Source organism: Hyperolius riggenbachi, chromosome 1 (genome assembly GCF_040937935.1).
Source record: "Hyperolius riggenbachi isolate aHypRig1 chromosome 1, aHypRig1.pri, whole genome shotgun sequence".
Lineage (NCBI taxonomy): Eukaryota > Metazoa > Chordata > Amphibia > Anura > Hyperoliidae > Hyperolius > Hyperolius riggenbachi.
The window spans coordinates 413,001,332-413,027,068 of NC_090646.1; the positions used below are offsets into that span (position 1 = coordinate 413,001,332).

Sequence of the window (25,737 nt, forward strand, 5' to 3'; positions counted from 1 at the left end):
TGCAAAGCATCAATGAACTCCCAATCACATCTGGACATCTGTGGACCCTCCACCCGGCGCACACCCTGAGGCCTCCATGCACACACTAAGCTCAGATTGTTAGTCCATGCCATGTACTGCAACCAACTGCTGTAATGCTTCCATCTGTGGTTTCTCTTATAACTTTCTATGTACGTCTACCACTGGAGTCACTTTTGAGGTTCTTAATGTCCCATATGTAGCATATGCTATTATTTATACTTCAACTCGTTGGGCCCTCTGTGAATAAAGATCTTCTTGCACACAGCCTGCACCTTAAAACAGTCTATTAGTGGTGAGAGTATCCTGCAGGATTGCAATAATAGACTGTTTTAAGGTGCAGGCTGTGTGCAAGAAGATCTTTATTCACAGAGGGCCCAACGAGTTGAAGTATAAATAATAGCATATGCTACATAAGGGACATTAAGAACCTCAAAAGTGACTCCAGTGGTAGACGTACATAGAAAGATAGAGGAGAAACCACAGATGGAAGCATTACAGCAGTTGCAGTACATGGCATGGACTAACAATCTGAGCTCAGTGTGTGCATGGAGGCCTCAGGGTGTGCGCCGGGTGGAGGGTCCACAGATGTCCAGATGTGATTGGGAGACCGATGATGTTTTGCATAGGCGAGAGCTGGGCGACCAAAAATACGGAGTCTACCCTCACAGGGACATTGGGAAATTGATTACACGTGTCATGACCTATGATTTTAATTGTTTTAGGGGGGTTAAGGCTACACGGAACGCTGGGGAACTTTTGTATGTTACCATTAAATGAAATTGAATTAAGCACATGCAGAGACTGAGGGTATTATTGTTGTTTTTTTTAGGTTAACCAAAGTCTCTCTCCTCCACAACGGAGTAGTGCTAAATTGAGGCAATTGACCACCTGATTTTTGAGTTTATTTTTGCTCCATAGCTCAGTTTATTCATTACTTAATTCTTGGAGGCAGCCTGAATTTAAAGAGGAACTTTAGCGAAAAGGGAAACCAATAAATCAATACATTACAAAGTGAGAAGTTAAAAAATGAAGTAGACTTAAAGACTTACAAAATGTGTCTGAAATCCAAGGATGTTGACAAAGATATTGAGACAGCTTGTAAGGCCTCGTTCACATCAGGGCCGTTTCTGTGCGCTTTTTACAGCGCACTGCCCTGTGCGATCAGCAAGGTATTTACTTTCCCATGTAACTAAATGTAGCTGGTTCACATCTATGCGCTGCGCTGAGCAGCGTTACAGAAACGTAGGGTTGCATGCATTTCTGTGCGTTGAGCTGGAAAGCGCACATCAATGCAAGGGAATGGGTGTGCTTTTTTTAGCGCATAGAAGCGCATGCGTTTTTTACCCCTAATTGGAGAAAAACATACATTTACATACAAAAACAAAGTTTTATTGACAACTGTAGCTGGTACAACAAGCAAAACGTGCTTTAAAGAAGCGCAGCGCAACGCACAGAAACGAGCACTAAAGCGCGCACGAGCGCAAGCGTTTTTTACCACGCGCTTTCACACATTTTTCAGCGCAGCAGATGTGAACGAGGCCTAATAAGCAGCCAGTGATCTCTGGATGGCAGACAAGTCTGGAGGAGCTTTTTGGTATTCTTTTAACATGCAAAGATATCATAAGGATTAGTGGGAATATAGACCGTTAGATCATAAATCTTTGGTTTCTGGTTTATAATTCCACCGATAATACTAGATGTTGTTTTTTTTTTCCCCTCTGTCCCTTAGGATCCAAAAAAAGGATTTGGCATTGCGGTTTCTGGAGGGAGAGACAATCCACATTTTAACAGTGGGGACAATTCCATTGTGATTTCCGATGTACTCCTAGGAGGACCTGCAGATGGTCGCTTACAGTAAGCGTGTCTACATTTATTTTTTTTTTCCCCTGATGTTAAAGCAGCAACTTTTGATTTTAACAAGTAAGGGCCCATTCACACCAGCAATCGCAAAACTGCGCAGGTGATTTTACCATGATTATTGCAGTAAAATCATTTTTTTAAGCACTATATCGCGATCACTCTACAGTTGCGGAAAAATGCTGCAAGCATCGCGTTTTGCAATTGCCGCTAATTGCAAATCACCTGCGATCGGCGGCAGTGACGTCACTGCCTTGAGGTTTGTATTGCACTAGCGCTTCGGCGATTAGTAAGAATCACCCGCTAATCGCCCAAGTGAGAACGGGCCCTAAATGTTTTCGTATCCATCTGTAATATATGATTTGAGCTACACAGCGGCAGAGAACCATTTTTAGATCACCACGAATACCTTACTAAAATAAACACTTTAATTTCATGGGAAATATCCTTATCCTGTCATTTCTTTTTTTTTTTTTTTTTTTTTTTTTTTTTTTTCTGAATTGTTACAAATTATTTTAACACATCTTTCCTAATTTTAACTCCTTTTATTGCCATTATGTTGAGCAAAGTGTAAAAATTTCTCAAGGAAACAAAATCAGCAGAAAAAAACAAGCAATTCAGATTATGGAAGTGTAAAATGTGGCTCCTGACATTTCTATAGAAATGATTTTACTTAGCAAGAAGTGGGCAAATATTGTACAGTATTTAACATTTAAGTTGTAAACCACTTAATTGGTGGTATAATAAAACTCTTTCTGTTATCAAATTAAAAGGGGCCTGGATGCTTGCTTTGCATTGAAGTACATCCACATCTATTACTAGGTGTAGCATGGTGATATTTTGAGCCATACAGGAAAAAACCTCTACCCTTATGGCTTTTCCTTTATCGAGATACACGGAACTCAATGGGAAACCATGCCAGGACAATTGTATAATCCAGTTTGATGCCTCCATACCCTGTACTCCACACTATCCTCCTCTGCTGAAGTTCTGTCTGGATGCATTCCATAAAGACTGCAGATACATCTGGCTGGTATAAAGGGCATGAGTGCACTGCAGTTATTGTTGGCACAAAGAAGCAGACGAACGCACCTTCCTACATATGTTGCAATGTGAATACAGTAAGGGACAGTGGGCACTGTAATTTGTAAGCTATTTAAAAAAAAGTATATCTATATATCACTATAAATGGGGGAGAAATGATCCCTATAATTGTGTGTGTGGGGGGGGGGGGGAGAGGGGGAGAGACTACTGTATATAATAGCACCAGGAGCGACACATAAAATGTGAACATGTAATAACTATATTGGAGGGATGAGACAATGGGATTGGTGTTATGACAGTGTAACTGCTGTTTAGCCAACTCCCACTAACCACACCCACTGATCACCACCACCTCTACTTTCTACCATAGTTAAAGAGAAACCGTGACCAAGAATTGAACTTCATCCCAATCAGTAACTGATACCCGCTTTCCCACGAGAAATCTTTTTTCCTTTTCACGAACTGATCATCAGTGGGCTCTGTATGGCTGATATTGTGGTGAACACCCCCCCCCCCCCCCCCCCCCAAGTCCTGACAGGTTCCTATTTTTGAGCCTCATTGTATTGTGGGAAATAGCAGCTGTCTACAGCTGTTTCCAACTGCCAGAAAAGCAAGCCGCATCGCCTTCCACTGACATCACCTGCAAGCAGTAAAAATGTCACCATGTAATAAATGTCAGAATGTAAATCAGGGAGAGGAAAGATTTTACAATGGGAAAACACTGACTAAATCATTTACACATAATTTTTGTAAAAATGAAGTACTTTTTATTACATTTTCACTGGAGTTCCTCTTTACCTCTTCTTCCTCCTATTATTATTTTGTTTTTTCTTAATCAATTTTTTTTTTATTCTTGTATGCTATCATTACTAAATGATAATGGTGGGTGAAACCAGAGAAAATGTGTATTACATATTATTTTTTAAGTTCTTCCTTTTAAAACCTATAGAAAATACAATTTTGGGAAAAATAGTACCATAAGAAGTGAAGAAGTCAAAACTGTGCTAGTCAATAACATGACAGACACGTCAGATATGACTCTTTATTTTTCCAGTAACCTCCAGGACAGGTCCACCATGAGACGACATAGGCTCCTCCCAGGAACAGGAAACGCCCCACTTGAGCACTCTATAAATTTTAAACTGACCCCACTAACCTCAGTTGACGTTTCCTGTTCCAGGAAAGAGTACTCTATGTCGCTCGCCGGTCCGTCTAGCCAGGTGTGCTGGGGACCTTTGGTTGGCGACGCATGGTGGACCGGCCTGGAGAGGAGTGGAGTCCGATGGGAGAAGGTTGCGCTGGTTACCTTCTACTGAGCGTTATGGCTGCCCGGGTGGTGGTGGTTCCGAGGACGCGAGCGGCGTCCATGATTCACTCGTGGCGGAGGCTGTGGCGCGCCGGAAGTGACGTGGGCCAATCCTGGGCGTCCGGAGGGACTGGCAGTGGGGTTGCCCTCAATGGCGGCGATCGGAGTGCGTACTTCCGCCCATACGCGACGTCACTTCCGGTCGGCATGAGTGAAGAGACGCCGGATACCTGCATGGCTCGGCATTTCGTTTTGCGAGTGGAGCAGGATGGACGCTAAGCAGGAGCCGGGAAAGGTAAGATGGGCGGAAGGCTTGGTGACCTTTATGGTATGAGCCGAGGAGCCCCTATGCCGCGTCTATACTGAGGTCTGATTTAATGGTAGACCTTAAGACACATGGCATGATTCTGCTTAAAGCGTTTGATCGGAGGTCTCTTGCGGGGCAGAAGTTACTTATCTATGTATATATTGAGTCTGTCTGAGGTTTGAATTCATACAAATGGTATATATATATACACATATATATATTTTGCGCATCTGGCTGTCATTTTGGTCGCTATTTCATTCATATGGCTTATTTTGATTTCAAATCATGTTGTTTTCGGAATATATTGTATATTTCCTTCCCAGAGTACCTCAGTTAGGGTCTATGTATTGTTTATTGATATACATGTACCTTTTTAATTTTTTGGTGTACGGACGGTCACTCTAATCACACTTTCAGTTCTTTATGCACCTGGGTGTCCTTATAGCTACAATTAGGGCACAGGATTGACATTTGGTCTTGTTTGTGTTTTATTATAGGGCACAGAGTCTGCTGACCCTTCAAAGCCCAGGAGGCGTTGCCCGCTCTGTGACACAAAACTTGCCCATACGTACACTAAACAATTTTGCCAACCCTGTTTTGTTAAATTGATTCAAGAACAATCAGGGGGTTTAAAAGAGGAAATTATGACAGCAGTTAAACAAGAAATGTCTGATACAATTAAATCTTTAAAGGAGGTTTTTTCTGCTGCTATGGTCCCACCTACAGATACGTCTAGTGCGGGAGCTAGTACGGCTGCACTGACATCCCCAGTACCTGGTACAGGTGAGACAGGGTCTGAACAGCCGGCAAAAAGTAAAAGTAAGAGTAAATCCTCCACTAAAAGACCTATTATTTCTTCCTCTGAAGATGAAGACATTGAGGAAAGGGAGGAAGAGGATGATAATGAATCTGAAATATCTTCAGCCAAGAGTATGGAGAGTATATCAGAGATAAAGAAGGTGTCTAGATTCAGATTTCCGGCTGATGAGACTGATCAACTTATATTGGCGATCAATAATACTTTAAAGATTGAGCCAAAGAAATCTGAACAACTATCATTACATGACAGATTGTATCAGGGAATGGAACCGGAGGAGCCACTTACATTTCCGGTACATAAATCTACAAAGAATACTATTCTGAGTCAATGGAGATACCCAGATAGGAAACTGTTTATGTCTAAGGGATTTATGAAAAGATTTCCATTTGCTGAGGAGGATGCCAAAGTATGGGATCGATGTCCAAGACTTGATGCAGCATTCTCTCAAGTCAATAAAGATAATGAATTAGCTTTTGAGGATCTGGGATATCTTAAGGATCCACAGGATAAGAAGGTGGAGTTTGCCCTTAAGAAAGCATGGACTTCAGCAGGAGCAAATTTTCAACCAGCAGCCGCAACAACATGTGTATCCAGGGTATTAGCCTTATGGGTAAAGGATGTTGAAGAGAAAGTACAGAGAGGAGCGTCTAAAGAGGAAATCCTAGAGTCATTAGAGGTGGTGTCAAAAGCTACGGATTACATAACGGACGCTGCAGCAGAAAACATAAGAGTGAATGCTAGAACATCTGCCTTAATTAATTCCGCTAGACGTAATGTATGGATAAAGAATTGGGAGGGCAGTCAGGCCTCAAAAGCAAGGGTTTGTAACATACCCTTTGATGGAGACCTGTTATTTGGGGCCCAGTTGGATGAAATTCTAGAAAGAACAGGAGATAGAAAGAAGGGATTCCCAAAGAAAAAGAAATTTATACAGAACAAGAGGTTCTTTAGAAAGAATAGACAGGAGGTCAGGGATAAGCCTCAGCAGAAGAGGAAGCCCTGGGCCATCAATAGAGAAGGAGTGAAGAGGAATTTTCCTTTTCGGAACCCAGAAAGACAGGAAAAGAAGTGACGCCAAAGAAAGAGTTGGGGGTCGTCTAACACAATTCTATACCCAGTGGACGGAGATAAGCAGAAACGATTTCATCCTCAATCTGGTAAATCAAGGGTACAAGATTCAATTTCAATCACTTCCAGGAAACAGGTTTGTTTCCACTCCTCTGCCAGGGGAAAAACAAAAGCGTCAGGCTTTACAATGCATCATAAAGAATATGATAGAGGAGAAAGTGGTTGTTCCGGTCCCGTGCGATCAACATCGCAAGGGATTTTACTCTACGATTTTTCTAGTAAAGAAACCGACGGGCAAGTTCAGGCTAATCTTGAACCTAAAACCTTTAAACCCGTTTGTGACTTATCAAAGATTCAGGATGGAATCGATTTTCTCTGTGAGAAACTTATTAACCCCCAACTGCGTCATGACGAATATAGATCTAAGGGACGCTTACTGGCATATCCCAATAAGAGACTCATCACAGAAGTTCCTCAGATTTGCGGTAAAACAGAAAGATTCAATTCAGCACCTTCAGTTCAGAGTCCTGCCATTCGGCATTTCATCAGCACCCCGCATATTTACGAAAGTAATGGGGGAAGTGATAAAGGACTTTCACGTGAAAGGAATTCTGGTAATTCCCTATCTAGACGACCTACTAGTAGTAGCAGACTCTTATCAGCAAGGAAAGGAGAACACGAAGAAGGTGCTAGATCAGCTTCAGGCTCTTGGTTGGCTGATAAATTGGGAGAAGTCGGTACTGAAACCGACATCAGAGATACAGTTTCTAGGAGTAGTCATAAACTCAGAAAAAGAAAGGATGTACTTAACAGAAGAAAAGAGGACAAAATTAAAGAGGATAGTACAGGATTGTATAGCATATCCAAGCCTAACAATAAGAGAAGTCATGCGAATACTAGGATTTCTGACCTCAACATCTCCTGCAATCCAGTGGGCATTATTGCACACAAGACAGCTCCAATATTGGATGATGGAAGTCTGGAGCAAGAAGCAGGACGATTTGGAAAGAGAGGTAACATGTCCAGAGACAGTATTAAAATCATTGGAATGGTGGATGTCAGAAAGAATCCTAACCGAGGGAAGATTATGGATAATCCCAACACAGAGTTATATTACCATGGATGCAAGTCTCCTAGGATGGGGAGCTCATCTAGACGGGAAGATGTTCCAGGGAATCTGGCCAAGACTAATAAGACACCAGTCATCAAATTACAGAGAACTAAGAGCAGTAAAAGAGACATTACTACGAACAGTACAGTTACTGAAGGGACAGCATGTACAGATCAGGACAGACAATACGACGGCAGTAGCTTACATAAACCGCCAGGGCGGGACAAGATCAAAAAAGCTTCTAGACCTGACAATAGAAATCCTAGCAATAGCGGAAGAAAATTTCCTATCCTTATCAGCAGCCCACCTAAAGGGTTCCTTAAACAGCATGGCGGACTTTCTGAGCCGACACAGACTTTCGAATTCCGAGATGGAAATATCCAAGAAGGTCTTCAGAACCTTAGTCAGGAGATGGGGTCGGCCTCAGCTGGACATATTTGCGAACAGAAGAAACACAAAATGCAGAAGATTTTATTCCTTAAATCCAAGAGAGGGGGCGGAGGCAGTGGACGCGCTCAGCCAAAATTGGACCTTCGAGAAGGCATATGCGTTCCCACCAATCCAGCTGATACCCCGAGTGTTGCAGAAATTAATGCAGACCAGAGCAACATTAATCTTGATAGCTCCAGACTGGCCAGGGAGAAGCTGGTATCCAATTCTCCTGAAGATGAGGCTGGAGGGACCAGTGAGACTCCCGCACGGAAGGGTACTGTCCCAGGTGCAGACAGGAAGTGTAAATTACATACCAAATCTAAACCTGTCTGCCTGGCTTCTGAGAGGTCTCCTTTAAGGAAAAGAGGGGTTTCAGAAAGAGTTATCACTACACTTCTGGACTGTAGAAAGAAGATAACCAGGAAGATATACTTGAAATACTGGAAGACTTTCAACATGTGGAAGGAACAATCAGGGTTTTCTGGAGGAATAATACCCACAGTGTTAGAATTTCTACAGGACGGAGTAGAGAAGAACATCGCTCTCAGTACATTGAAGGTACAGGTGACAGCAATATCTACTTATCTGGACAAAAAATTATCAAACGATCCCCTTATCATTCAGTTCTTTAGGTCTATAGAAAGAAAGAAGCCTATAATCAATAGGAGAGTTCCTTCTTGGGACCTATCCTTAGTATTAAAAGTTTTAAAGGGAGACCAATTTGAACCAATAACGGAGATTCCGTTAAGACAATTAACAATGAAGGTTATCTTTTTAGTAGCTATTACTTCGGCCAGAAGAGTGAGCGAGCTGGAGGCCTTATGCTGTGACGAACCCTTTTGTCTAATGTTTAAGGACAAGGTGATATTAAAGACATGTGAGGAATTCCTTCCTAAAGTAGCTACTAAATTTCATAGATCACAGGAAATTGTACTACCATCATTCAAGGAAGAGCCATCCTTGGATGTCAGAAGGTCCCTTATAGCTTATTTGGATAGAGTAGCAGATTTCAGAGAATCAAGAGCTCTATTTATCAATACCACAGGAGCTACAAAGGGTAGAAAGATGTCTAAAAGAACTATAGCCAAATGGATAAAGATATGTATAGAAGAGGCCTATAGGTTAGCAGGATCTACACTGCTAGGTACAGTTAGGGCTCACTCAACTAGGGCAGCTGCCACAGCATGGGCCTACAGAGCGGGTGCTACGCCAGAAGAAATTTGTAGAGCCGCTACGTGGTCAAGTATGGGCACCTTCTCAAGACATTACAGGGTGAATCTGATGACTGCAAGACAACAATCCTTTGGGGAGAAAGTTCTACAGGCAGTCGGCCCACCCTAGAATTGGTAAGATCTACTTGCTCATCTTCTCATGGTGGACCTGTCCTGGAGGTTACTGGAAAAACCAGTGTTAGTTACCTGGTAACATCCTTTTTAGTAACCTCCAGGACAGGTCCGTAACCCACCCAGATAACGGGATATATATAAAGGTGTATATATAGATATATGTATGGAGATGTATATAGTTATCTATGTATGTAGTTAAGTTTTAGGTACATTGTTGAATGACCCTCTTTCTGGTTAACAGTTCTTGTGGTTGACTGAGGTTAGTGGGGTCAGTTTAAAATTTATAGAGTGCTCAAGTGGGGCGTTTCCTGTTCCTGGGAGGAGCCTATGTCGTCTCATGGTGGACCTGTCCTGGAGGTTACTAAAAAGGATGTTACCAGGTAACTAACACTGGTTTCAGCCTCTTTTGTGTGTGTTTATTTTGTTGTATGCAAATTAAACCATTTGCATTAATTAGCAATACAAATGAAATACAAAAAATGGAAATATAGATGAGATCTTGCAAATAATTGACAGCTTCTAAAAGTTAAGAAAACTGAAGCTGTACTATCTTTAAGTATCTTTAGCTAGAAATTACATGAACAATTATTTCTACATTTGAATAGATTTTATGCATATTATGTGTAGATTTTATGCATATGAATGTAAAGTTTTGTTTTTTTGTTTTAGCATGAAGACATTCTAACACAGTAAAATTTAGTTTGTCGTCACTGCAGACAAGGAAATTGCCACATGACAAAGCTGTCTTTGTCTTGTAGAGGTGGAGCTGTGAGTCAGCAAAGTGATGCGAGGTTTGATGCCTTAGCTATGCGGAGCAGTAGAACACTACGTGTTTATATGCTAATCAACAATTCATTCTCATGCTAGAATACAATAGATTCTTAAAACCTTTCCTTTGAACAACTTGTTTATCTTCTGGAATTTCTGTGTTTCAGAGAAAATGACCGTGTTCTTCTGGTAAATGGAACCCCTTTGGATAATGTGCCACATTCCTTTGCGGTTCAGCAACTCAGAAAATGTGGGAAAACAGCTGTTCTGGTGAATACAATAATTCATTTTTCATTGATGTTTAAAGTGCTGTGTAATCATTGGTTGTCATTCTGTACTACAAAAAAAAAATGTGCATTTCTTTACACCAACTCCTGCATCCTGGATACTGCTTCTGGTATGAAGTCTTTAGTCTGTGTCCTGCACTGCATACTATTGTAGAAATCTCCCATATATTTCTATGGTGATCAAATAATGGGGCCTTGCAGCACAGGGCCTGGATGTGCACAGATTCCTGATTATAAGAAAAAGCAGACTTCAGAGTAGGCTATCTGCTGAACACGGCTATAGAGTTAAATATAAGTTACTGGATGTACTACAACTCACTTAAACCTTGCTGTAACGTGGTCTGCATCAACATAGCCATAAAGGACCCTTTAAAAAAAATAAAAAATTAAATGCTCCCCTATTAAGGGGGAACAAGATTTTATATTGGTAGAAAGAAAGATTATTTGTAGGTTATTCCCACATCCAGATATACATTTATGTGAACAGATAAGGCTAAGTGGGACTTTAAGGGCCCGTTTCTACTAACTGAGCCGAATCCGCAGAGTTTCCCCACAGGCAAATTGCTCGGGGAAACTCTGCCATAGGAAATAATGGCGCCGCCAGCTGAATCGCTTGCCCTAGCGATTCGGCCGACATTGCCATCAGTTTTCATGCGGGAGGCAGTGAATCCCATAGCCCTGCATGGCATGGCTTCTGGGATTCGTCTGCGTAGCCGCAGACCCTGAAGTGCCGCCACGCATCTTGCAGCCGCGTGCGGTGGCTAGTGGAAACGAGCCCTAAAGGGGCTATTGTCAATGTGCCTTTTTTAACGAGTTAATTGGAGAATGCAGAGGACAGTTCAAACAACGGTAACTTAAAATCATTGCTTTAGTGACAAATTTAACAAAAACATCACGCATGACAGTCTTTGTCATGTGTGATGTTTTTTGTTAATTTGTTATATTTGTTGTTAAAGCAAACGATTTTAAGTTCCAATGTAAAAAAGGCACATTGACAATAGCTCCTTTAAGGTCCCACTTAGCCTTCTAAGTTCACATTGCTGTAATATGGTGGTGGGTAAAATTCTTCATTAGATTAGAAATTCTTCAGTAGACCTCAATAAATGTTTGCAGACAGAGGAAACATTCTGGTATATGGTATAAGGCATTAACCTGTGCCGCTCAATAGGGTGATCTATATTGCAGAACAAAGACAAAACCGCATACTCTGTATTAAATGGTAATATTTGTATCTTTATAAAAATCACCTGGTATAATAGCTAGTGAGTTGGGTAGGTTTCCTATCACATAAATGTGTAACCATCTCGGGCTGGAAACTAGTATTGTGCAGCTTCCTCCTATTTACTTCTTGAAGTTCTTGTTCTTCGGTCTTGCAAGGAATTATCCAACTGGTGGAAAGATGGAGAAGATTACACAGAAAGATTACAGGTGACTGATCCAGGGAAGAATGAGGGCTAAGTATGGAATTATGCATAGGTAAATAAATGTGTGTTACACAGGTTGCAGTGTGTTTCATTGGGGCACATCTTCCCAACTTCCTCTGGAGCTTTCTGTGAGCCTCTCTATCCTTTACGCAGTCGGATGATGATTTGTTTTACTAGACCAGAGATCCAAGACAGTAATGTGGAAGTCCAAGAAGCTGCATAAGCCTGGTCCTTAGTTCAAGAATGGCACACAGGCTACTCAACATACAAATACCAGGCTCTCTGAGTATTCTCCTCAATGTTGTAGAAGCAGGCACTCCACAGGCTCAAACTTGCATCTAAATTTTATTGAGCAACACATTGCTCATTAAGTAGTTCACCTTTGTGCAAAATCCCCATTTTATCATTTGCATTTAATACTCTATTCTAGTTATTCAATCACTGGCTTTAGCAGCACCAAAGACTTATTAGCTCCTGTCTAGTACCACTAACATTTAGGGCTTGTTCACACTGCAGGCGTTTTTTTTATTTTTTTGAAGTGCGGATGATTTTTCACAATCGCCCTGAAAGCGCTTACACAATGATTCTCTATGAGATTGTTCATATCTAAGTGGTTCGTTTCCGATCCGTTTAGATAAGCGGTGCTTAAGCCATTTTTGAGGCAATTCTGGCTCAATGGAAGGTATAGGAAAAATGCAAAACGCTCACAAAAACACTTTGTGGAGCGATTGCATTTGCCTTTTTAAGAATAAATACATTGTATTTATTATTTTACGGATCAAAAAGTTCACTTCTTGACTTGCGTCAGGGAGTGAATTACCAAAACTCTCGGGAAAAACTCGTCGGAAACCGCTAACCACAAAAAAGAATCGCCCACCCAAGCGCCGGGAATCAAACAACTGCGGACGGACACGAGAGCGAAACGCAATGTGAACAAGTGGTCCTGAAGTAAACCTGAGAAAAACGATCAAGTGATGCTAAAATATATAATCCGAGGTTATCTACAGTGAAAACTGCATGTCTGAATTTTCACAAGGTGCAGAGAGCAAAAGATATAAAAGTCACAATGAACAAAACTTGCAAAGCTTTCCTTTTCAACAGTTAAACACTGAAGCGAAAAAAAAAAATTATGATATTATGATTTGTATGTGTAGTACAGCTAAGAAATAAAACATTAAGATCAGATACACCAGTCTAATTGTTTCCAGTACAGGAAGATTTAAGAAACTCCAGTTGTTATCTCTATACAAAAAAGCCATTAAGCTCTACGACTTTCAAAGTCGTGGAGAGGGCTGTTTTCTGACTTTTATTATCTCAACTGTTAGTTAATTTTTTTCTTTTCCTTTGCCAGAGGAGAGGTCATTCATTCAGACTGCTCTGAAAGAATCATTTTGAATGCTGAGTGTTGTGTAATCTGCACATATTAGAGAATGATGCAATGTTAGAAAAAACTATACCTGAAAATAAAAGTATGAGAATATTTCCTTTGCTGCTAATCTTCTAGTAATTATTCATAGTACATAACCAATTCATTATATCATATATATTTTTTTTCGCTTCAGTGTCTCTTTAAGCCACATGTTCTAGTAACACCCTAATAAGCAGGTCTGAAAAGTCAAAGGGAAGGAATTTTTGTTCTGGCGCTCATAAAGAGAAATTATACTATTACGTGGAAATACCAGTTTCTAAAATCCTCCCCAGTTACCTGCCTGGTCTCTGTGCAGACCACAGTGCACAGCTTCGGTGTACCCATGTGACCCATCCACAATCCAGCAGCAGAATTCTTGCATTACGTACAAGCATGATGTCATTGGCACCTGGGTCTGTACACTTTTAGGGCTGGTGCACACCGAGCGGCTTTTTCAGTGTTTCTGCAGCCACTTGCGGCTGCGGATCCGCTTGGTCAATGTATCTCAATGGGGTGGTGCACACCAGAGTGGGAGGCATTTTGCAGAAACGAATCCTGTCGGGGTGAGGCATTTTTTGGATTTCGGATGCGTTTCTGCCTCATTGTTAAGTATAGGGAAAAACGCAAACCGCTCTGAAAAACGCCTGTTCAGAGCGGTTTTGCCGGCGTTTTTTGTTACAGAAGCTGTTCAGTAACAGCTTTACTGTAACAATATATGAAATCTACTACACCAAAACCGCTACACAAAACCGCAAAACGCTAGCTGAAACGCTACAGAAAAATAAGAAAAAGCGTTTCAAAATCTGCTAGCATTTTGCGGATCTGCTAGCGGTTTTTGGTGTGCACCAGGGCTTACTCCTGCGTGTGATAAAGATGGGCACTGTGTGGCGTAATAAAGGTGAATTCTTATGCTGGGACTACACAGTTAGTTTTTTTAGATGGTTCGATCTCACTTTCGATTGTTTTGCCGCTCGATTTCTAATAGAAGTGAATGGAAAAAGATAAGAAAAACAAGAGTAGGATGAGAATTGAGAGCTGAAATCGAGCGGCAAAAACGATCGAGAGCAAAAACGCACGGTAGAAATGAACCGTGTATTTCCAGCATGAGTCTAAGGGCTGGTTCAGACGGACGTCTGCGTAGCATCGCGTCTGGGGGCGTTGCGGCGGCTGCGCGGTCAGGCTTTCAGTAGCCTTCGGTCGCGTTCTGATGCGGTCGTGTTTTTCTTTTCCCCTAGGGGAACATTAGTCGTAGCGGTTGGCCGCTCCCTGGAAGCTACGTGTTGCTTCCAGGGGCAGCTCGAACACTCGCGAAAATCGGGACCCGAACGCCGCATTCGGGTAAAAGCGTGCAAAAGCTCGGTGTAAACTCTCCTATTCACTTGAATGGGAGCGTTTACCGCGACGTTCCAACGCTTGCGGTAAACGCTCTGCAAGCGTCCGTCTGAACCAGCCCTTAAAGGAGTACTATCGATTGAAACGACTTTTTTTTTTAATACTCTATATTAGTGTACACATTACCACTAGTGCTAGGGGCACTTTATTTATTCACCCAGGTCTCTCTCTCACTATCCCTGCTTAAAAATTCATTTCTCACACAGCTCATAGTAGTTTGGGTCACCCTGAGCTGCTTGGTTACTCTGTCACACAGCTCACAAATATATTTCACTGTGTCACTCACAGCATGCAGCAGACATGAGGAGAAATGGGCTGATCTGAGGTGGTAACGGGTAACTAAATGAGCTGGAATATTGCTGGAATATAACTAGCTATACCAGGAGTCTGTGTTTACACTCAGACTGGCTGCCTGCTTGAGGCGATTCACTCCAGGCTGCATCCACTTTACAAGCTGCTGAGAGGGGCAGACCACTGTCTACAATTAGCATTATTAGTATCTTTATCAGTAAAGAGAAGCAAAGATAAACACACATTGCTAGAATCTTTAACCCCTTACCACCATATCAACAAGATTCTTTCAGCAAGGTGATAATTAAACTATAAACTGAGGAGTTGATAGCATCTCCCCTTTGCAGAGACATGGTCTAGCCCTCTGGGAGCTCAGTATTAGATACATTTTGTATCCAACACTGACGCCAAAACTGACGGAGGATTTTACAGCTGAGAGGAACAGCTGTGTGACGAATCAAATGGCTCCTAGTACTTGCCCTAATGTGTGCTACAACATACAGCATTTAAAAATAAATGCATACATCGATAGTATTCCTTTAAGTAGTTTACTGAAGATTTTCTAGATAATGGTATGCTATTATTAGGCTTTGGCTTAGTCCAGCAATCTTCTGTTGGCTGGATTTACAGCCTAGCACTAAGTTTTTTTTTTTTTTTTTTTTTTTTTTTTTTTATCGGGTTTTAGCAGAAATGTATTCAATTGGAACTCCGCCACCACTAGCTTTGTATGAACTGATGTTGCACATAGCTATGCGGCCACCAATCCCTTGCCACACCCAATGCACCTGATTGGTAAATTAATCTTTCCCAATTGTGTTTCAACTGATATTTCAATTAATCTTTCCCAATTGTGTTTCAACTGATATTTCAATCAAAAAAATGTAAAGTGCATCCTTGTATTTCATTGTTGATCAGTTTGGTGTTTTTAGCAAAATGAAAGATCTTACTGATTTAAAGAGGTTGCATAGTGTATAGCTAGCTTTTAGTGTAGTCCTGTTCTATTTCTAATTGGTTGAATACAGTCCCAAGTATCCTCTGCAATGTTCGGGAGCCTGAGATCTCCCTAAGACTGCCACTCTATACTGCACATGCGTGCTCTTGTGCGCACTAATGCATGTGCAGTAAGGAGCCACCCAGGAGCACTTGGGCTCCCAAAGGCTCCCGTCGCGGCAGATTTGATTGGGAGTGATATCACTGGAAAGAGGGGACTATGAGATGAACTGGCAGGCTCTTATTAGATCCATAGCCTTCTCTCTCCATAGGTAAGTATCTGACTTTTTTTTTTCATTTCACTTTACATTTGCTTTAACAAAAATAAATTTATTCAGCTTCTAAGGTGAATACCCTTTTAGAGTTCAGCTCTAGGAAATATTTTAGGCTTCTAAGTGTCCCAATTAGACAGATTGTTTTTTTTTTTTTCTTCCCCTTCGCTTATCTCTGGGACTTGCACTGTTTTAATAGAGAGGCATTGGAAATTGGGGACAATAACAAACTTTTATAGGGTCTTAACCTGTCCCTACTCTGGGGGGAAAAGTGACTTTTTTATCAGCTGGAGAAATCTATTTACTCATGACAGGTACAGGTTGCTAGGAGGAATAAGGTTTCTCCCAGAAGAAGACACAAATTGTATAAGGGGTTATAAACATTATCCAAAAAAAAAAACTTTCCTTTTTTTTATTCCTGGAGTTGGGCTTTGACACATACCGGTATATAAACTCCAGGATGCAACATTAAACATTTTCTGGAGGAAGGTATACTACAAAACTCTTAAGACTGTAAAATGGATGCTTGTGTATCAAGCAGGCTAAGCCAAATACTGAGGCTGTGAAAAGAAAAAGACATACCCGTAGGATGAGTGAATCCTCAGTTAATGTGCAAACTCTGTACAGCAGGTTTCTTATGATATGGACTGTGGCAGGGGGCAGAAGTGAATGGAAGCAAACCTCTATGCAATAAATGCCAGTTGTAAGGGTGTTCTGCCTGAAGACTTATGCTGTTTAAATCCCAACATGCTAAAGCTAATTAAAAAAATCCTTGTTCTGTAACGAGGCTGTAATTGAAGACTGACATCAATACTGCTTAAATAAGATACTGACTTGCTAAATTTTTAACCAATGTTTGTTACAGGTAGTGAGAAGACCACGAAGAGTTCAAGCAATGGGTATTCCAAGCAAATCTGAACCTGCTTTGGATCTAATGGATGATTACACAGAATTTGAGAATAGAACAGCTTATAGTGCATACAGTGATAGGAGTGGATATGGCGGCTCAAGTCCAGGCTACAGAAGAGACCAAGAAAGGGGTCATTATTATGAAAGAGACCAAAGAGGCTACGGAGCCCGTGCACGAAGTGTTGACCAAGATCTTAATGTGGGTTATGAACTTAGACCAGGAAATAGTCGTGGAAGAAGTATAGATCGAGGTCTAGATGATGAACAGAACTATAGGAGAGATCAGAGTCGTGGCAGAAGCATAGACCGCGGTCTGGATGAGGATATGGGGTACAAAAGAGACAGAAGCCGTGGCAGGAGTCTTGACCGTGACTTGGATGATCCAAGAAGCTATAAAAGGGATGGCAGTCGTGGAAGGACCTTGGAGAGAGAAGAATTCAGTGACAGAAAAGCGCAGTATAGCCCAGACAGAGATTATGGAAGAAGAGCTTCACCTGAAAGGAGATATGAAAAAGAAATTCAGAAAAGTCGTAGTAGAGATAAACTTCAGTCCCGCAGCCCATCTCCTTCAGATACAACTACAAGCGTACTCTTAACCAAAAAAAAGTCAAATGAAGGCAAGATTTACTATTAATACTAGTTTATTTTACTTTACATTGTTTTGTATAGTGCCGCTATATTCCATAGTGCTGTGCCATATAGCTGAGAATGGGTGCTTTAAATAAAGGTAGATCAACAGAAGTATGACACCTACTACCAATGCTCCATTAAATATTCAGCTGTTACAAGAAACAAACTGGGAGGGAACTCTGCCTTTGCAAGCTTACAATCTAGGAGGATAGGGAGGGGAGGAAACACAAGGTGGGGCAGTGCAGTGAGCAAGCTGTACATTTATTGTTGATACATTTCACATTCTGAGGAAGAAATATATGGTCAGGGTGTGCTTTCAGCTAACGTATATGCTTGCTTGAAAAGGAGAGTTTTAAGACTACGTTAACCAATTGGGGACCTACATTAAAACAACACTTTAGGACCAGAGCAGTTTGCCTGGTTTAGGTGTCTCCAGTTTAGATAGCCAGGCATAGGTATTCCCAGTATAGATACAGGCATGGGTGTCCTCAGTATAGGTGGCAGCCATTACTCATCTCCCAAGATCCAGAAAGAAGCAGCTCTCCCCGCCTCCTCTCTCACTGACATCCAGGATCGCACTGCTGCTAAGTTCAGGGTCCAGGCTTGATGGCGTTATCAAGCCGGAACCCGACACTAGAGGTAGAATGAGGCTGGATGCCGGGCAGAGCAGAGGGGAAGTGACGATCACCAGAGGAACGTCAGGAGAGGTGGGTCAGGTCCTTTTTCCTCTTCAGCCGCCGCTGCGCTTCAGTGATCACTACAATCGGCCGTCGATCGTAGTGATCAGGAACCAATCGCTATGACTCCGGATTAGTGAGGGGAGATGTCAGCTGTCATATGACAGCTGAATCTCCCGTCTTGGTGCGTCCGATCATGTAGGGAGCGGCGGGACTTCAAGGCCATTACAGTTACGTCCTATGGGCCACAGGCAGCCACACAGAGGACGTAACTGTAATGTCTTTGGTACATAAGGGGTTGAAATGACTCAAGTTAGAGAGTGGCAAATGTATTGTGGGAGGGAGTTCCAGAGGAGGGGAAAGGCCTTTGAGGAGTCTTCTATATGTGAAGGTGAGGAGGCAATTCTAGTGGAGGATAGAAGTTGTTTGCCGAACGAAGGATGCTTCTGTGGTGGTACTTGGATTATTTTGGTATCATCATATTTTTGTATTTCAGAGTACGGTCTGCGGCTTGGAAGTCAAATTTACATTAAGGGATTGACGAGTACTGGATTGGCCGCAAAAGACGGGAGTTTGCATGAAGGGGATATTGTTCTCAAGGTTTGTTGGTGCATCTTTTGTATTCTATAAATGGATGAGGAGATGAAAAATCTGCAATGACTTGCATGTTATCCTTAGCATTTTCTAAGGACAAGCAGAAGCTTCATGAGGTGTACATGGCTACTTGCTTCACAAAGCAGTATGACTGTCTTGTTATTTTGAGACCTTGTTGAATGGGCTACTTCTCCCCTTCTGCAGAGTAGAGCAGTGTAGCAGTTTAATATTTACATGCTCTAGCACTGCTTTGGTTTTACTCTGATCTGACAGCCACACGCTCCTGAGACAGGTCACGTGATCTTGAGAAGGTGTGGGAACATAGTGCGTGTGACTTCCAGGAAGAACAGAAGCGACCCAATAGATCGCTGGAGCAGGTAAATATTACACTGCTCTGCTGCACTACTGGATGTGGCAAAATGTGTGCTACTGCTCTTTTACTGCTTACAATGATGCACATTTGAAGCTCTCAAATGGTACATAAAATGGCAAGGAGAGCTGCATTTGTCCCGTGGGCCTTTTGTTTGACATCCGTGTTGTAAAGGTTCAGGTTATGGTAAACTGGTTATCGCTTCACAGGTAATTAGGGAAAGATGCCTAAAGACCCGTACCCACCTCGCGATTTTTCCGATGAGTTTCCTAACTACTTTTTTTTTTTGAGTGCGAGCGGACGTTTTCGCAATCTTGCGATGTCTGTACAGGTGTGCAATCATGCGAATGCTGTTGAGCATCACAGGGCGATACCAATCCCTGCGGATCGCATCTTTAAGATTCCCAACAACTCCCGCACAACGTACCACAATCGCTTGAAGTCTAGTTCACACCCATTGTGTACTGCACATACCTGCCTGCAGGAAGATAGATCTGGGAGCGCTCGTCGTCGTGGGACATTGCTGTGATCCATCTTTCTTTATCATGAGGTGAGTATACAGCTTTAGTATATTGTATATGTACTCTGATTACAGTGTAAGGCAGTGCTTGTTTTAATCATATCACTAATTAAACTGGGGAGACAGGTCAACTTAAAGCGGACCCAAACCAAACAATTTTTATAATTAAAAATATTTAGTTGCACCACTCTGACACATACAAAGATAAACACTCCTTCAAGCTTATGAGGATTTCAGTGCATGCTTTTCACCCTTCTCTTTTCATAACTAGGGTTATACAGGTGGCAGCCATTAGCAATTCCTCCATTGCTGGACACCACCTACTCCACCAGTTTGCCGGATTATGTCCCGGCAATATGAAAGGAAGGGAGGGGTTCCTCCAATAAATGTAAAATATTTTAAATTTGTCATCATGCAGCTGAAAAAAAAGCTGCTATTTATTATAATTTAGAAAATAGATTTTATTTCTGAAATCTTGTATTTTTAATTTGGGTCCACTTTAACAACAACTGGAGATGACTGCTAGCTTTTTGCAGCCATTATCTAACTTTTTAAATTACATTTTATAATGCATTTGCAGCCAGCCAACATGGTTAATTACTCATATATAAGTGAATTTGGCTTGCTGCTTAAGTCACTGGGAGACGACGTTTTATTTTTATAGGATTCATGACTGGCAGTTAGAACTATTAGGCCCCGTTTACACATAATCAGTTGCTTTCAGTTATAACAGAACGAAAACTGATTTTCAAAGTAATGCCCGTGTTTTCCTATGGCAACTTTCACACTTAAAAAGAATTTGTACTCTAAAATTCTTAAAATAAAAAGCATATGTAACGATCGGTGAAGCACAGAGATGTCTGATTACCGGTGATCTGCAGTATCACGGGGAATACAGACGTATACCAGATTATAAGTGATCTGCAGTCTCACCGATAATCCAATATACTAGCTAACCTCTGTTCACCTGAGTAGAGTGTGGTGTTTGGTGTAACAGTAACACTTAGAGGACAAGGCCTCAGTGCAGCAAGGAGTACTGCACAGATTCCTTCCGCAGACCTGAGCTCTCCGAGACGGGAGGAGTCAGACTGACAGTAGGAAGGATAGTCTGAGAGTGACACTCAGGAGGAGATGTCACTGACAGGACGAGGAACCGCCTCCAAGTGTAAGGTCGGTTCTCGAGGTCGGACAAGCCAGGTCGTACACACACGGACAGACAAAGTACAAGATCATAAGGCAGAGGCAGAGTCTAGGTACAGGCAGAGTTTGGCAACAGGGTATCAGAAATATCGAGGTACACGATCAGGAGGCAGAAGCAGAGTCTAAGGACGAGCCGGGGTTCGGCAACAGAGTATTAGAAATATCGAGGTACAAGATCAGAGTTCAGGAGGATAGTCAGGCAAGCAGGAAGTCATAACAGATAATCACAATCAAACTAGTACTTTAGCTATCAACAGAATCTAGCTAAGTGTAGGATTACAGCTCCAGCTGGTCCCGGCACACTTACGGATCTGACTACGGATCTGGGTGCTCCCACATGTGTGATCGCACGCCAGACAAGGAACAAGTGAACAGCCAGTAGTATATATACTCAAGGACCTTTCCAGGACCTCCCTAATTGCTGGACCAATGAAAGTTGTGGAAAATGTCAGCTGACCAGCCTGGTCAGCTGACTACTTCTGGCTGTTATATAAGCTCTGTCTCTGTGCGCGCGCGTGTCACTCTGAATCCTGGTGGACTATCAGTCCCAGCCACACCAGAACTGTCTTGCAATGTATCTTGGGCACCGCGTGTGGGGGCCGCTTCCAATGCGGATTCCGCCGTTTTCAATGCGGATTCCGCCGCTCTGCCTAAGCGGCATGCGGCGGTTTTTCCGCGTTGTGATGCCCTGCTGGACAGCCGCCTCACTTTGAGAGACAGCGGCTTTTCCGCGTTTCATCACAGCATACCATTCTATTCATTATGTTCTCTTGGGCCCCTCTGTGCTGTTTCTACCACTCACTGCTGCAATCCTGGCTTGTAATTGCCAGTTTTAGGCAGTGTTTACAAACCAAAAACATGGCTTCTAACCATAGTGAGAACAGCTCACTGTGTGACTCATGCAGAGCTTGGAGAGGGTGTGTAAAGCTTCTGCCAATGACGAGCAGTGCTGCACATTCCACACATTCCAGCATGAGCCCGGCAGAGCCGACAGAGGAAAGATACCATATATACTCGCATATAAGCCGAGGTACCCACTTTTCCCTCATAAACCAGGAAAAAGTGATTGACTTGCATATAAGCCCCCTACCCAGTATAGCTTCCTCCACAGTAGCTTGATGTGCCCCCAGTGCAAGTCAGCCCCTCTCCCCATAGCCAGATGTGTCCCAAGAATGATAAAGCTGTGTCCCTGTTCAATGCACCGCTGACACGTTGCTGGCATGCTCCGCTCCAAAAGCCAAGGGACGCAGGTAGTCTTGAGCAGCACGCTCTGCACACCATGTTGCAGGAGATGGGGAGCACAGAAACAGCAGGGAGCCAGCTGGCAAAAGCAGGATCACTAGTACATGATCCTTTACGCTCCTCTGCCAGTAACAAAACCTGCTCACCCATCCGTTCTGCTCCACTGACTCACATATAAGCCGAGGGGGTAATTTTTAAGCACATTTTTGTGCTGAAAAATTAGGCTTATATGCGAGTATATACAGTAAGATTTATTACAGAGACAGTGCAACTAGAAATGCTGCAGTAAGACAGACCACATTAGAACCGGTATAGGAACTTGTAGGATAGAAGAAATAGGGCTTAGAAATAACTTTTTGTTACAGAATCTCTTTAACGTGTTTTAACTGAAATCTTTTTCACAATGCACTGCTATGGGAAAAATGGGCACCAATGGGTACTAAAGTACACCAACTGATTAAGGCCCCCGATTACACTTAATCAGTTGGTGTGCGTTGGTACGTGGTTTTTCCATAGCAGTGCATTGTGAAAAAGATTTCAAACGCGTTAAGTGTGAAAAGTGCCATAGGAAAACATGGGCATTGCTTTGAAAATCCGTTTTCTTTCGGTTATAACTGAGAGCAACTGATTAAGTTTTTAAAAAGGCCCTAAGTGTAAATGGGCCTATTATACAGCCAATTTGCTTTCCCATGCAGGAGAATAGAGACATGGTCTGGTCTTTCTGCTGTGTAGCAAAGCCAATTATTCACTGTAAATTGCCAAATTGCAAAGAAATTAGAAAATGTCTCTAGGTATTAGGTTTTCAACACGTAGAATACCAACCCTTGGTGGTACTTTAGTTTGACTCAGGGGGTACATGAATTTGCCATAGTCATTGTAGCAAGTTTTAAGATTTAAAAAAATGGTACATTTTATATAAACAAACTTGAATGCCCACAGCAGGAGATATTTGGCCAACATGGTCCATAATAAACGGATACATGCTATGTTGTTATATTTATTAAACACTGCTGTAGGTAATGCTGTGATCCAATTGTGCAACTGAATAATATTGAATATGGATTAAATTTATTTTTTCTCTGAAGTTTTCTCCTACTGTAGGTGGTATTTTCACACTTTGTCAATAAAATGCCTTTCAAGCAAGATAATAATAGTAAATATATGTGTATTATTATTTTGAAAGCTCCTTTTCACCTACTTTTTATTCAGTTGCAGAGTGCTGAAGGGCTTGTTCACACCTAGAGTGTTTTGGGGATTTTTTTTAAGAGCCAGCGATTTTGAAAATCTCCCTAAAAGGCATCACATAAGTGGTTCGACTCTGATCCGCTCACCAAAGCGCTTCTGGGCGATTTGCTTATAATGAAAGGTATAAGGAAATCGCAAAGCACTTGAAAAAGTGCTATGTATAGCGATTTTCCAAGCGCTTTCATTAATTAATATATTGTATTTATTCATTTACGTCAGGAAGTGAAAAAAGAAAAAAACCCTCTGCAAAAGCGCTGAACCACTTAAGGACCATGGTCTTAAACCCCCCTAGTGACCAGGCTATTTTTTACAATTAAGGCCACTGCAGCTTTACGGCCTCGCTGCAGGGCCGTACCACTCAGCACACAAGTGATTTCCCCCTCCTTTTCTGCCCACCAACAGAGCTTTCTGTTGGTGGGCTATGATCACTCCCAGGATATTTATTTTTTTTATAAATATTTATTGTATTTTTTTTCAATAAATGGCACTTTTTTATTTTTTTATTTTTTTTATTGGCCTGCCCTCCCTCCCCCCGCCAGCCAGTCACTGTGAACCACTGTCTTAGGCATCAGCCTATGACAGCCGATCACTCCTGTGTCTCCAAGGGGGACAGCGCTGGCGTAGATCGCAGAGCTGTACTATGTAAATAGACGGCGGTTTCGCCATCTAACAGTCTCCTAGTGGCAATTGCTGCTGGGAGGCTGATGACTGAGCTCCGTGCACATTGGTGCGCGATCCCCTGCAATCTCTGCCTCTAGCACTTCACTCCAATTGGCATGGCGTGATCCTGGGGCTGCCGCTGCTTCACACCAATCTGCGTGGAGCGGTCAGCAAGCATTTATAAAAAGTGCGTTATACAGCGCAGGGAAAGGCTATTGTAAAAATCGATTAATGATGTGAACAAGGCCGAAAAAGTTATTTTAAACAGAAAATAAAAAAAGAATCTCCGCAAACCCAGATGAGGTAAATTGAATAAGGTCCTTGGTGGTTAGCTGCATATGGGATTAACCTATTTGCTGGTTTGTGAGTATTAATATATTTATTGTTGGATATTTGTATTTTGGCTTGGATTACTTGCAGGTTCAATGTAAAATATATTAAGCTTTGCATTCCAATCTTTTAACATTTCTAGATCAATGGTATTTTGACTGAAAATATGTCGCTAGGTGAAGCCCAAGCTTTGATAGAGAAATCGCGTGGGAAGCTGCAGCTGGTGGTCCTGAGAGACAAAAGACAAACTTTAATCAACTTGCCTTATGTTGAAGACAGTGATTCAGAAATGGAAGGTGAGAGGACGCTGATCATATAGGATTGCCTACCACATGCAGGTATTTACTATAGGTGATCCAGCCAAGTTTAAAGGGGAACTGAAGAGAGAGGTATATGGAGGCTGTCATGTTTATTTCCTTTTAATCAATACCAGTTGCCTGGCAGCCCTGCTGGTCTATTTCTCTGCAGTAGTATCTGATGAAAACCAGAAACAAGCATGCAGCTAGTCTTGTCAGATCAGACTTATAAGTCTGAACCACTGAAACACCTGATCTGCTGCATGCTTGTTCAGGGGCTATGGCTAATAGTATTAGGGGCAGAGGATCAGCAGGGCTGCCAGGCAACTGGTGTTGTCTAAAAGGAAATAAACATGACAGCCTCCATATACCTCTCTCTTCAGTTCCCCTTTAATCTAAGTGATAAATCTTATGGACACCACTTTCCATCCCTGATGCTCAATGCCTGTGTTCACTTTCTTTTAGGAGTTTTAAAGAGTAACTGTCAGGCAAAAACAACTAATTTAAATCTATGTTCACCTGTGTTAAACAGTGTGGAAGGAAGCCAAATGGCAATACTGAAGTTAAAAAGCTCTCTTACTTTATTGTTGGCTGAATAGCAGCCTTCCTTATCTCCAGGCTGTTTAAGGAGGCCGCATAAGACTGAGAAGGCCGCAAGCAGCCTGCAGAGCATGATTGGAAGGGTTTCTTTCCTCTCCACTGCCCTCCCTGCACCAACCCTTAATTTCCCTAGCCCGCCCTAATCACATGCTGCATGTGCCTCATTGGCTGCTCCCTCTCTCCTTCCTTCCCCATCCAGACACCCCTGACAGCCACGATGGGCGGCACAACCCCCCCCCCCCCCCCCGGGTTGACAGCCGGGATCGGCGGCACCACAACTCCCCCAACACCCCTGACCGCCCCGCCCCCCCCCCCCCCCT

The 25,737-nt window shown here is 42.3% G+C and overlaps 1 protein-coding gene across 3 annotated transcripts in view; it reads left to right on the forward strand.

Moving 5' to 3' along the window:
• Positions 1-25,737, forward strand: part of LOC137518356 (tight junction protein ZO-2-like) — a 54,462-nt gene that overhangs the window by 24,803 nt on the left and 3,922 nt on the right. For all 3 annotated transcript variants that reach the window (XM_068236093.1, XM_068236102.1, XM_068236084.1), the window contains 5 exons: positions 1,751-1,875; positions 10,248-10,350; positions 17,010-17,670; positions 18,857-18,960; positions 24,664-24,817. In XM_068236093.1, coding sequence (XP_068092194.1) covers positions 1,751-1,875; positions 10,248-10,350; positions 17,010-17,670; positions 18,857-18,960; positions 24,664-24,817 — 1,147 coding nt within the window. The remainder of the gene's footprint in view (positions 1-1,750; positions 1,876-10,247; positions 10,351-17,009; positions 17,671-18,856; positions 18,961-24,663; positions 24,818-25,737) is intronic.